This window comes from Erinaceus europaeus, chromosome 5 (assembly GCF_950295315.1).
Source record: "Erinaceus europaeus chromosome 5, mEriEur2.1, whole genome shotgun sequence".
In the NCBI taxonomy this organism is placed as follows: Eukaryota; Metazoa; Chordata; class Mammalia; order Eulipotyphla; family Erinaceidae; genus Erinaceus; species Erinaceus europaeus.
In genome coordinates, this window is record NC_080166.1 from 86,560,671 (window position 1) to 86,573,176 (window position 12,506).

The 12,506-nt window shown below is 50.2% G+C and overlaps 1 protein-coding gene across 6 annotated transcripts in view; it reads left to right on the forward strand.

The window, feature by feature from the left end:
• The window catches only part of ADA2 (adenosine deaminase 2), a 47,229-nt gene that overhangs the window by 31,501 nt on the left and 3,222 nt on the right, over nucleotides 1-12,506 (forward strand). For all 6 annotated transcript variants that reach the window (XM_060191466.1, XM_060191467.1, XM_007517213.3 and 3 more), the window contains 4 exons: nucleotides 520-730; nucleotides 5,513-5,640; nucleotides 7,869-7,959; nucleotides 9,451-9,559. In XM_060191466.1, coding sequence (XP_060047449.1) covers nucleotides 520-730; nucleotides 5,513-5,640; nucleotides 7,869-7,959; nucleotides 9,451-9,559 — 539 coding nt within the window. The remainder of the gene's footprint in view (nucleotides 1-519; nucleotides 731-5,512; nucleotides 5,641-7,868; nucleotides 7,960-9,450; nucleotides 9,560-12,506) is intronic.

The following is a 12,506-nucleotide window of genomic DNA, read 5'->3' on the forward strand; positions in this document are numbered from 1 at the left end:
ATATTCATTTATGAGAAAGAAGAGAAAGAAAGAGAGAAAGAGAGAAGAGAGAAAGAAAGAACCAGACATCACTCTGATATATATGCTACAAGGGATTGAACTCAGGATCTTGTGCTTGAGAGTCCAACGCTTTATCCACTGCACCATCTCCTGGACCATAATATTTATTAAGATGAGAAAGAGAGGGAGAGGGAGAGGGAGAAAGGGGGGGAAGAGGGAGAGAGAGGGAGGGAGAGAGAGATGGAGAAAGAGGGAGAGAGGGAGAGAGAGAGGAGAGAGGGAAAGAGAGGGCACTTCACCACTTGTGAAGTTTTTCCCCTGCAGGTGGGGTCCAGGGGCCTGAACCCGAGTCCTTGTGCACTGTAATGTGCGCACTCAACCAGGTGTGCCACCCCTGCCCCCGACACCCAACATTTTATTTCTATCCAGGCTTCAGGCATGGTAGTGTCAGCGGGGTAGGAGAGCCTGGTGGGTGGCTGCTCCTCGTGGTGTCCCTTCATGCTCCTGTGTCATGAGCAGACTGCTGCAGGCCTTCACTCTGGTGACTGAGGACCCCGAGGGGACCTACAAGGACCAGGATGCCGTCTGGTCCAAGTTCGAGACCATCTTCCTCACCATCTCGGGCCTGGTGCACTACGCACCGGTGTTCAAAGACTACGTCCTGCAGGCCCTGCTCGAGCTCCACCAGGACAGAGTGCTCTACCTGGAGCTGCGTGCCATGCTCTTCCCGGTGAGTGATTGGGCGCAGGGTGGGCGTGCAGGGAAGGCAGGGTGCAGGGCTTAGCATAACCCCCACCACCACCACCACCAGCCTTCTTTAAGGAGCAGTTGTTCCAGGGGACCCAGCAACTTTAAAAAAACAGGGCTGGGGAGACAGTATAATGGTTCTGCAAAAGACTCTCATGCCTGGGAGCCAGGCGGTAGCTCCAGGACCGGCCTAAGAATTCCGGTTTGAGTCCCCGACTCCCCACCTGCAGGGGGGTCGCTTCACAAGTGATGAAGCAGTTCTGCAGGTGTCTTTCTCTTCCCCTCTCTGTCTTCCCTTCCTCTCTCCGTTTCTCTCTGTCCTATCCAACAACAACGACATCAATAGCAACAACAATAATAACAACAACAAAACAACAAGGGCAATGAAAGGGAATTAAAAAAAAAAAAAAAGGCTGCCAGGAGTAGTGGATTTGTAGTGCAGGCACCAAGTCCCAGCAGTAATCCTGGAGGTAAAATTTATATATATATATATATATATATATATATATATATATATATATGTATGTATTTTTTTTCAGCTATCAAACAACACACATACACTCACACGGTTTTTTGTGTTTTTTTTTTTTTAAGAGTCTCATCATTTATTAACAAGAAAGAAGGAGAGAGAGAAAGAACAAGACATTACTCTGGTACATGTGCTGCTGGGGATTGAACCCAGTATGTCCTGGTTGAAAGTCCAATGCTGGGGGTCGGGCGGTGGCGCAGTGGGTTAAGCGCACGTGGCGCAAAGCACAGGGACCGGTGTAAGGATCCCGGTTCGAGCCCCCGGCTCCCCACCTGCAGGGGAGTCGCTTCACGGGCGGTGAAGCAGGTCTGCAGGTGTCTTTCTCTCCCCTCTCTCTCTGTCTTCCCCTCCTCTCTCTATTTCTCTCTGTCCTATCCAACAACAAAGCAACGTCAACAATGGCAATAATAACCGCAATGAGGCTGCAACAACTAGGGCAACAAAAAGGGGGGAAAATGGCCTCCAGGAGCGGTGGATTCATGGTGCAGGCACCGAGCCCAGCAATAACCCTGGAGGAGAAAAAAAAAAAAAAAAAGTCCAATGCTTTATTCACTGCGCCACCTCCTGGAAAACCGATTTATTTATTAAGGAGAGGGTACATGCAAAGCTAGGGACCTCATGCTTGAGAGCCACTCTATCAGATCTCTCTCTTACCTTTATTTTATCTGATGGACAGAGAGAGAGAGAGACACCTACCTGCAGATTTTTTTTTTTTTTTTACCAGACCACTGCTCAGCTCTGGTTTATGGGGTACTCGGATTGAACCTGGGACTTCGGAGCCACAGGCACAAGAGTCTCTTTGCACAACCATTATGCTATCTGCTCCGCCCAGAGAGAGAGAGAGACATCTGAAGCTTTGCTTCACCACTGGTGAATGTTCCCCCTGCAGGTGGGGACCGGGAGCTTGAACCCAGGTTCTTGCACAGTAATGTGTGCGCTTAACCAGGTGCACCACCACCTGGCCCTCCTGCAGACCTTCTTTAACGCGTCCCCGCAAGCAGGTGGGGAGCTTGGGAGCTGGGGAGATGGAACCAGGTCCTTGAACAAAGTACCATGTGTATTTAACCTGGTGCCCAGGGCCCGACCCCCTCCACCCCTTCAGGGCACTGGGTTTCTGCTCTTCACTTGGGGTTGCTGCCCACTCCTCCTCCCTCCATTGTCCCCCTGCCAGCCTTCCTGGGGGTGGGGGAGGCCGGTGCAGCTTGGGGAATCCTTGGCTGAGGCTGAAGTGGAACTAGGGTCTGACCATTTGTTGGGGGCGGGGCCTGACCCTGGAACAAAGGCCTCTTGCCCCGGGAGACTCGGCCTCTATTGGCAGAGTTGGGGCAGGGTGAGCTTCAGCTTATCAGCAGCCAAAGACCAGCCCGGGAGCAGGGATTCTTTCCCGCCGTCTTGCCTGGTGCTCCCCCTTGACTCAGAGCTCAGGGGAGCGCTGATCTTCAGACTCTCATTGTGTTACTAATACCCAGCAACAAAGGCCGAGGGGCTGTGAGCTGAGTTCCACAGGCCCCTCCCCCAGCCTGCACCCCGTGGACAGCCCCCACCCCCACACCAAACGGTGAGGGTAGCCTAGTCTATACAGCCTCTCCTGGGTGGCAACTACAGTACAGACTCTTTCATTTATTTTTTATTATTTCTTTATCATTGGGGAGAGAAATTGAGAGGAGAGGGGGAGATGGAAAGGGAGAGACAGAGAGTTGCCTGCAGCCCTGCTTCATCACCCCTGAAGTTTCTGTCTGCAGGTGGGGAGCAAGGCTCAAACCCTGGTCCTCGCACATGATAATATATGTACTTACCCAGGGGTGCTACTGCCTGGCTCCCGACATAAATAAAGTCTTAAAAAATATTTTTTTCTGTCTTTCTTTTTTGGATGTTTCTTTCTTTTCTTTTTCTTTTTCTTTTCTTTTTTGCCTCCAGGGCTCAGTGCCTGCTTTACGAATCCACTGCTCCTGGAGGCCATTTTCCCCTTTTGTTGGCCTTGTTGTCTATAGTTGTTGTTGTTGTTGATGGATAGGACAAAGAGAAATGGAGAGAGGAGGAGAAGACAGAGGGGGAGAAAAAAAGAAAGATAGACACCTGCAGCCCTGCTTCACTACTTGTGAAGTGACTCCCTGCAGGTGGGGAGCCCAGGGCTCAAACCAGATCCTTGTGCTACTCCTTGTGCTTTGTGCCATGTGCACTTAACCCACTGCGCTACCACCTGGCCCCCTCTTTCTTTCTTTTTTTTTTATTATTTATTTTCTCTTTTGTTGCCCTTGCTGTTTTTTTATTGTTGTTGTAGGTGTCATCATTGTTGGATAGGACAGAGAGAAATGGAGAGAGGAGGGGAAGACAGAGGGGGAGAGAAACGTAGACACCTGCAGACCTGCTTCACCGCCTGTGAAGCGACTTCCATGCAGGTGGGAAGCTGGGGGCTCAAACCAGGATCCTTATGCCAGTCCTTGCGCTTTGCACCATGTGTGCTTAACCCACTGCGCTACCGCCTGACCCCCCTTTCTTTTTTAAAAAATAATTTTACTATTGGGTAGAAACAGAAATTTAGAGGGAAGGGCAGATAGAGGGGGAGAGACAGAGAGACCCCTGCAGCCCTGCTCCACCACTCATGAAGCTTTCCCCCTGCAGGTGGGGTGCGGGCTTGAACCGGGGTCTTTGTGCATTTTAATGTGAGTAGTTAACCAGGTGTGCCACCAGCTGGTTCCGATAAATAAAATCTTTTTTTTTTTTTGTTAATGCCTTGCTGAGCTCTGGCTGATGGTGGTGTAGGGGATTGAACCTGGGACTTTGGAGCCTCAGGCATGACAGTCTCTTTGCAGAACCATTATACTATCTACCCCTCAGTAAAATCTTTAAAAATAAAAATTAAATTAATTAAAAGACTTGAACTGGGGAGATAGCATAATGGTTCTGGAGAATTTCAGGCTTGAAAGTCTCAATCCCTAGCACCACCAGAACACAGTCTCTCTCCCTCTGTGTCCGTTTCCCTTTACATCTCTCTCTCATTCAAATAAATAAAATATTTTTAAGTTTTTTTAAATTTATTTATTTGTTGGATAGAGACAGCCAGAAATTGAGAGGTGAGGGAGAGATATAGAGGGAGAGAGAGACAGAGAGAGGGAGAGAGACAACTGCAGCCCTGCCTTACCACTTGCAAAGCTTTCCCCCTGCAGGTGAAGTGGTCCCTGGTGGGACTTGAACCTAGGTCCTTGTCCATTGTAACACGTGTTACAATGCGCTCAACCAGGTGTGCCACCACCAGGTACTAAATACATTTCTTAAAAAACATTTGTTTTGGGGGTCGGCCGGTAGCGCAGCAGGTTAAGCACAAGGACCAGTGTAAGGATCCTGGTTCAAGCCCCCAGCTCCCCACCTGCAGCGGGGGGGTCACTTCACAAGTGGTGAAGCAGGTCTGCAGATGTCTTTCTCTCCCCCTCTCTGTCTTCCCCTCCTCTCTCCATTTCTCTCTATCCTATGCAACAACAATGGCATCAATAACAACAACAATAATAACTACAACAATAAAACAAGGGCAACAAAAGGGAAAAAAATATATATATGAGTAGTTGTTAATTAAAAAAAACCAAAACATTTATTTTATGAGACAGAGACAGAAAGAGAGAGAGAGAGAGAGAGAGAGAGAGGCAGGCCAAGACCAGAGCAGGGTGCTGGGTTCTGAGCCTATCACCCTTTGTGGAGCCTTGGCATGCAGGTCCTGTGCTCTCTCCCTGACCACTCATGTGACAAGTGGTTGTGGGGGCGGGGAGTAGAGAGCATAATGGTTATGCAAACAGACTGTCAGATCTGAGGCTCCAAAGCCCCAGGTTCAATCCCCGGCACCACCATAGGCCAGAGCTGAGCAGTGCTCTGGTTAAAAACAAATAAACAAACAAACAAACAAAGTCTACAAGTGGTTGTGGCCACCTTGGGGTTACTCCACCAGCAGGTGGTATCATGGGCATATGTATAGTGTATCAGGCCCTTGGGCCCTCTCCCCAGCTGAGCTGCCCTCAGGACACAAGTCTGTCCACTTTACAGATGCCAAGCACTGTTCTAGACACAGGGACTCAGCAGGGACATGCCGGGCGGGTACCCTGACCTCATGGCATTAAAAAGTGTTGTCCTGGCCAAGTCCAGGGCTTCTGGATCATGCCCGACACCTTGAGGCCTGTGAACAGGAGTGATGGGGCCAGGGAGCCACCTTGCTGTCCTCTGACGTCTGCTGGGGTCCTGCCTTCCCAGGTTTACGAACTGGATGGTTCGCTCCATGACCGGAAGTGGTCAGTGAGGACTTACAAAGAGATGGCTTGCCAGTTCATGGAGCAGCACCCCGACTTTCTTGGCCTCAAAATCATTTATTCGGATCACAGGTGAGAGAACTGGGTGAAAGAGAGGCAAGGGGGTGGGGAACAGCACAGTGACTCTGCAAGAGATTTTCATACCCGAGGCTCTGAGGTCCCAGGTTCAACCCCCAGCACCAACATCAGCCAGAGCTGAGCAGGGCTCTTGTTTCTCTCTCTCTCTCTCTGACTCTCACACTCTGTCTTTCTTTATTCCTTCTTTATTTTGAGCATTCAAAAATAAATAAGAGTATGTGGTTTGGAAGGTGGTGCAGTGGATAAAGCATTGGATTTTCAAGCATGAGGTCCTGAGTTCAATCCCTGACAGCACGTGTACCAGAGTGATGTCTGGTTCTTTCTCTCTCTCTCCTCCTATCTTTCCCATAAGTAAATGAATAAAAGCCTAAATAAATAAGTAGACTAAGCCATAAGGGGGGGGTGCAAGAGTAGGGGGAATGGGTCTTTTCTTTTCCTTCCTTCCTTCCTTCCTTCTTTCCTCCCTCCCTCCCTCTCTCCCTCCCTCCCTTCCTTCCTTTCTCTTTTTATGATAGAGTCAGAAATGTGGAGGAGAGCAGAGAGACTGCCCTTCTGCTCCACTGCTTGTGAAGCTTCTCCTCTGCAGGTGAGGACCCGGGGCTTTCCACATGGATTGCTCTGTGCTCTATGTGGTACGCCACCACCTGGCTCCTAAAGCTTATTTTTCCTTTCGATTCTTTTTCCTTTCTTTTCTCTCTCTCTCTCTCTCTCTTCTCCACGGTGTTGTTGGGGCTTGATACCAGCACTACGAATCCACTGCTCCTGGCAGCCATTTTTAGTTTTTTTCTATTTTATTGGATAAGACAGAGAGAAATTGGGGAGGGGGGAGACAGAAAGAGAAAGAGAAACACCTTCAGCCCTGCTTTACCACTTGTGAAGCTTTCACCCTGAAAGTGGGGAGCCGGGGGCTTGAACCCTGGTCCTTATGTGGGTCCTTGTGCTTAGTACTATGTGCTCTTAACTGGGTGTGCCACCGCCCAGCCCCCTCCTTTGAAGCCTTACCAAAGTGCTGTGCCTCATCTGATAGGACAGAAGGCATGAGGCCCATGACAGCTCGGGCAAGAGACCAGGGCAGCTGCCCCAAGGGGTGGTGCATAGGGCACTGCGCTCTGTGGGATAGCCTGGGTTCTGGGAGTCCTCCTACCTCCTGCAGGCCTAGGTGCTCCTGAGTGCTCCTCAGCTAGCTGGGTCCCCACTCCCCCCACCCCCCAGGCTCCAGGCTCCAGGCTCCAGGCTGCAGCGGCAGGTGTGATGGAGGGGGAAGCAGGGCACGGAGGCCCAGAGACTTGCCCGTGGTCTGGAGGCCTTGGCTCCTTGTCTCCTTTGCCACACTGCCTGGGCCTCTCTGGGGATAAGAGAGGGGGTACAGAGAGTAGCAGAGGGCGTGGGCGGGAGACTTGGGCCTTGCTGGGCCTGGGGAGGAGGGGTCAGACTGTGGGGGCCTGTGCAACTTGCAGGCAAGCAGCAGGCAGACAGCTTCTGCACAGTTACCCGGTGGACAGACAGACAGCCTCTGTAGGCATCCAGCAGACACAGTCTCTGAATGGCTCATCCAGTGGACAGACAGCCTCCTTACATGTATCCAGGGGATAGACAGCCTCTGTATTGGTATCCACCATACAGACAGGTTCTGTACAGGCCTTCAAGGGACTGACAGACAGGCTCTCTGCAGGTATCCAGCTGGCAGACAGACAGACAGACAGACAGATTCTATACAGGTCTTCAGTGGACTGACAGGTTTTTAAATTATTATTTATTTATTTATTTATTTATTTATTTCCTTATGTTGCCCTTGTTTTATTGTTGTAGTTATTATTGTTGTCATTGTTGGATAGGACAGAGAGAAATGGAGAGAGGAGGGGAAGACAGAGAGTGGGAAAGGAAGATAGTCACCGGCAGACCTGCTTCACCGTCTATGAAGAGACTCCCCTGCAGGTGGGGAGCCGGGGGCTGGGACTGGGATCCTTAAGCTGGTCCTTGTGCTTTGCACCATGTGCACTTAACCCCACTGCACTACCGCCCAACTCCTAGACTGACAGACTTTCTGCAGGCATCCAAAAGACAGACAAGACAGACTGCGTGTCTTCAATGGACCGACAGACAAGTCTTGCCCCTAGGGGTCCAGCAGACAGACTGGGGGTGGGGGGGTTCCTGGGCAGCACCAAGTCTCTGCCATTACTCCTGTCTCTGCCTCTGTCTCTGTCTGTCTCTGTCTCCCGCAGATTCCGAAGCACGTCCCTTGTGGCGCAGTCAGTACAGGCCGCCATGGAGCTGAGGGCCAGCTTTCCTAGAACGGTGGCTGGCTTCGACCTGGTAACATCTCTGGACAGCCTGGCTGTCCAACCCCCACCACCATCCCCAGCCTTCTGCAGAGGAGGCCTGAGCCTCCCAGCCTGGCGGGGGGGGGGGGGGGTGGGCATGGGAAGGAGAAGGGAGAACAGAGCAGCTGTCTGGAGATAGGAGTCCCTGACTAAGGCAGGCCTTCGGGGGACTGTGCAGCAGTGCTGGGCCTGGGCCCATTGGCCCCAGTGATGCCTTCACCTAGTGGAGAAGCAGTGGCTGTGGACAGCTCCTACTCCCAGTGAGGAAGCCAGTGGGTCTGGACATTTTTTTTTTTTTTTTGCCTCCAGGATTATTACTGGGGCTCACTGCCAGCACTATGAATCCACTGCTCCTGACTGCCATTTTCCCCCCATTTTATTGGACAGCACAGAGAGAAATTGAGAGAGCAGGGGGAGGTCAGGGGTAGATAGCGTAATGGTTATGCAGAGACTCTCATGCCTGAGGCTCCTAAGTCCCAGGTTCAATCCCCCACACCACCATGAGCCAGAGCTGATTAGTGCTCTGGTTTAAAAAGAGAGAGAGGGGGCTGGGCAGTAGCTCAGTGGGTTAAGCGCACATGGCACAAAGCACAAGAACAGACAAAGATCCCGGTTCAAGCCCCAGCTCCCCACCTGCAGGGGGGTTGCTTCACAAGCCATGAAGTAGGTCTGCAGGTGTCTTTCTCTCCCCCTCTTTTTCTTCCCCTCCTCTCTCCATTTCTCTCTGTCCTATCCAACAGCAACAATGGCTAGAACAATAACAACAACCACAACAAGGGCAACAAAAAAAATGGCTGCCAGGAGCAGTGGATTCATAGTGCTGGCACTGAGCCCCAGTGATAACCCCAGAGGCAAAAATAAAAAAGAGAGAGAGAGAAAGCGAGAGGAGGGGAGGTAGAGAGGGAAAGAAAATGGGCAGGCAGTAGAATACCCGGTTAAGTGCACATAGTTCTAAGCACAAGGACCCACACAAGGATCCTGGTTTGAATCCCCCACCCCCCACCTGCAGGGGGGAAGCTTTGCAAGTGTTGAAACAGAGCTGTATGTATCTCTTTCTCTCTCCCTCCCTATCCCAGTGGTAATCCTAGAAGGAAAAAAAAAAGAGGGAGAGAAAAAGAGAGAGCTGCAGAGCTGCTCCACTGCTCGTGTCTCCTCGAAGAGGGGAGTGGGCACTTCTTCTTCTAGCGTTTGCCCTTCTTCCGTAGCCAGTCAACAGCGTCAGGTTGAGCCTGATGTAACGTTTCGAGACCTCCTTTGAATCTGGAGAGGTGGCAGTCGTTGACTATGTGGGTCATAGTCTGTCTGGCACTCAAACCCGGGTTCTTGCAACTTAAGCTGGAGCACCACAGTCTGGCCCCGTGAGACAAAGGCTTTAAGCGATAAGACACAGCACTTGAGACAAGGGTCTGGGGCTGTAGAGGGGGGCATCCACGGGGAGGCCAGGGCCAGGCAGGTGCCCACACACCCCTTCATGCCCCCACAGGTGGGACGAGAGGACACTGGCCGCTCACTGTATTACTACAGGGAGGCTCTGGGCATCCCTGCTTCGCATGGCTTTCCGCTGCCTTACTTCTTCCACGCTGGAGAGACAAGTAAGGGGAGAGGTGGGCTGCATTCCAGCAGGAGTTCACAGGGCCAAGGTGAAGGGGGATCTGGGAAGGGCTGACAGCCCCAGGGACACAAGAGTAGCCGTGTAAGCATGAGCTCTGGCTTATGAGGTGCTGGGGATTGAACCTGGAACTTTGGAGCCTCAGGCATGAAAGTCTTTATTATTTATTTCCTCCAGGGTTATTGCTGAGGCTTGGTGCCAGCACTACAAATCCACTGCTCTTGGCGGCTATTTTTTCCATTTTATTGGACAGGACAGAGAGAAATTGAAAGAGGAGGAGAGGGGGGAGACAGAGAGGGAGAGAGAAAAGAGAGACACCTGCAGACCAGCTTCACTGCTTCTGAAGTGTCCCCCCTGCAGGTAGGGAGCTGGGGCTTAAACAGGGATCCTTGTTTGGGTTCTTGCACTTCATACTGTGTGCGCTTAACCAGGTACGCCACTGCCCGGCTCCTTGGCTCTGGCTTACGCGGTGCTGGGGGTTGAACCTAGGACTTTGGAGCCTCAGGCATGAAAGACTTTTTGCAGAACCACTGTGTTATCTCCCCAGCCTTTCACATGTACTTTTAACCCTAAAACTATTCTCTCACCACACATTTCCCCCCCCCGGTTCTCTATTTCCTCATTATTATCTTTATCATTAAACTAAGTTTGACTTTTTAATTTGCTTTTTATTTATTTGCTCTAGAGACAGAGAATTTAGAGGGAAGGCAAAGAGAGAGGGACAGAGACACCCGCAGTACTGCTCCACTGCTCTTGAAGCATGAAAATATGTATGCCACTGCCCCTGCCCCTGCCCCCCCTTTTTTTCCTTTAACCATTGCTCAGCTTTGGCTTATGGTGATGCAGGGGATTGGACCTGGGATGAAAATATTTTGCGGGAGTCCGGCAGTAGTGCACATGATGCCAAGTGCAAGGACCAGCCTGAGGATCCCGGTTCAAGCCCCTGGCTCCCCACCTGCAGGAAGGTCGCTTCACAAGTGGTGGAGCAGGTCTGCAGGTGTCTATCTTTATCTCTCCCCTCTGTCTTTCCCTCCTCTCTTCATTTCTGTCTGTCCTATCCAACAACGATGATACCAATAACTACAACAACAACAAAAACAACAAGGGCAACAAAAAGGAAAGAAATAAATATTTTAAAAATCTTTCAAGAAAAGGAAAATATTTTGCAGGGAGCTGGGTGGTAGCTCACCTGGTTAAACACTCGCATTACAGTGCACAAGGACCCAGGTTCAAGCCCCTGGTCCCCACCTGCAGGGGGAAAGCTTCAAGAGTGGTGAAGCAGGGCTGCAGGTGTCTCTCTGTCTCTCTTCCTCTCTGTCACCCTCATCCCTCTCAATTTCTGTCTGTCTCTATCCAATAAATAAAGATAATAAAAAATTTTCCTTTTTGTTGCCCTTGTTGTTTTATTGTTGTAGTTATAACTACTGTTGTATTGATATCATCGTTGCTGAATTGGACAGAGAGAAATGGAGAGAGGAGGGGAAGACAGAGAGGGGGAGAGAAAGATAGACACCTGCAGACTTGCTTCACCGCTTGTGAAGCAACTCCCCTGCAGATGGGGAGCCGGGGGCTCGAACCGGGATTGCTCTGCTGGTCCTTGCTCTTTGTGTTGCTGCCTGGCCCCCTGTGGTCACAGTCTTAGGTCACATTTTCATCTTGTTCACTTACCTTGTTTACTTTTTGTTTCTCTTCCTCCTCCTCTCCTCCTCTCCTTCCCCTCCACCATCTTTATATCATTTTTATTACTGTTTTAGTACTGATTTACAAGATTGCAGAGCCTAGTTTCACACTCCCACCCCCAAATCCTGTGTCCCCACCCACCTAGCAGTAACCACCATTGTTCTCCTAAGGTCCATCCAGTAGTTGTCTTTCAGGCGCCTCTTTCCTTACTTCACTAAGAGTATTCACCTCCAGTACCATCCATTTTGTCCCAAAGGACACAACATAATCTGTTTTCATTGCAGAGTAGTATTCCATGGAGTATATATCTTCATATATAACTTTATATATAACTTCTTTATCCAGTCATCTGATGATGGCATCTAGGCTGCTTCCACTCCTTGGCGAGTGTAGAAAATACAGCTATGAACACAGGGGTGTGTATATCCTTTCTAATTAGTGTTTGAGTGTCCACTGGATAAATGCCTAAGGGGGGGCATTGCTGGATCATAAGGTGCTTTTATTTTCATTTGTTTAAGGACCATCCATTACAGTTTCTTTTCTTTTTTTTTTTCTTTTGGTTTTTTATTATTGGATACAGAGAGAGAAATTGAGGAGGGAGAGGGAGAGATACAGACAGAGAATCAGAGAGACACCTGCAGCCCTGCTTTACCACTTGCGAAGCTTCCCTGCAGGTGGGGACCAGGGGCTTGAACCTGGGTCCTTGCTCATTGTAATGTGAGTGCTTAACCAGGTGCACCACCGCCTGCCCCTACAGTTTCTTTTAAAAGTTTCATTTATTTATCAATGGCGGGGGGGAGACACTAGAGTATCACCTTGACACTTGTTGAACTCAGGACCTCCGGCTTGAGGGCTTATCACCTTATCCATTGAGCCACCTCCAGAAATCTTCCTTAGTCTTCTAAAGGGTCTGTACCTGTTTGTATTCCACCAGCAGTGAAACAGAATTCTCTCTTCCTCTACAACCTCACTGACACCTGTTATTTTCTGTCTGGGTTATACATTGCCTTGTTTCTTTATGTCGCATACAAGTTCACCCTGCATTCCAATTCCTTGTTTAAGACTTTCCCTGGTGGGGGCCAGACAGTGGTATACTCAGTTGAGCATACTTGTGACCTGGGTTTACCCCCACTCTCCACCTTCAAGGGGAACATTTCATGAAAAGTGAAGAAGGTATGCAGGTGTTTCTCTTTCTCTTTCCCTCTCTATTTCTCTTTTCCTTTCTATCTTCCCCTCCCAGAAAGAGAGAA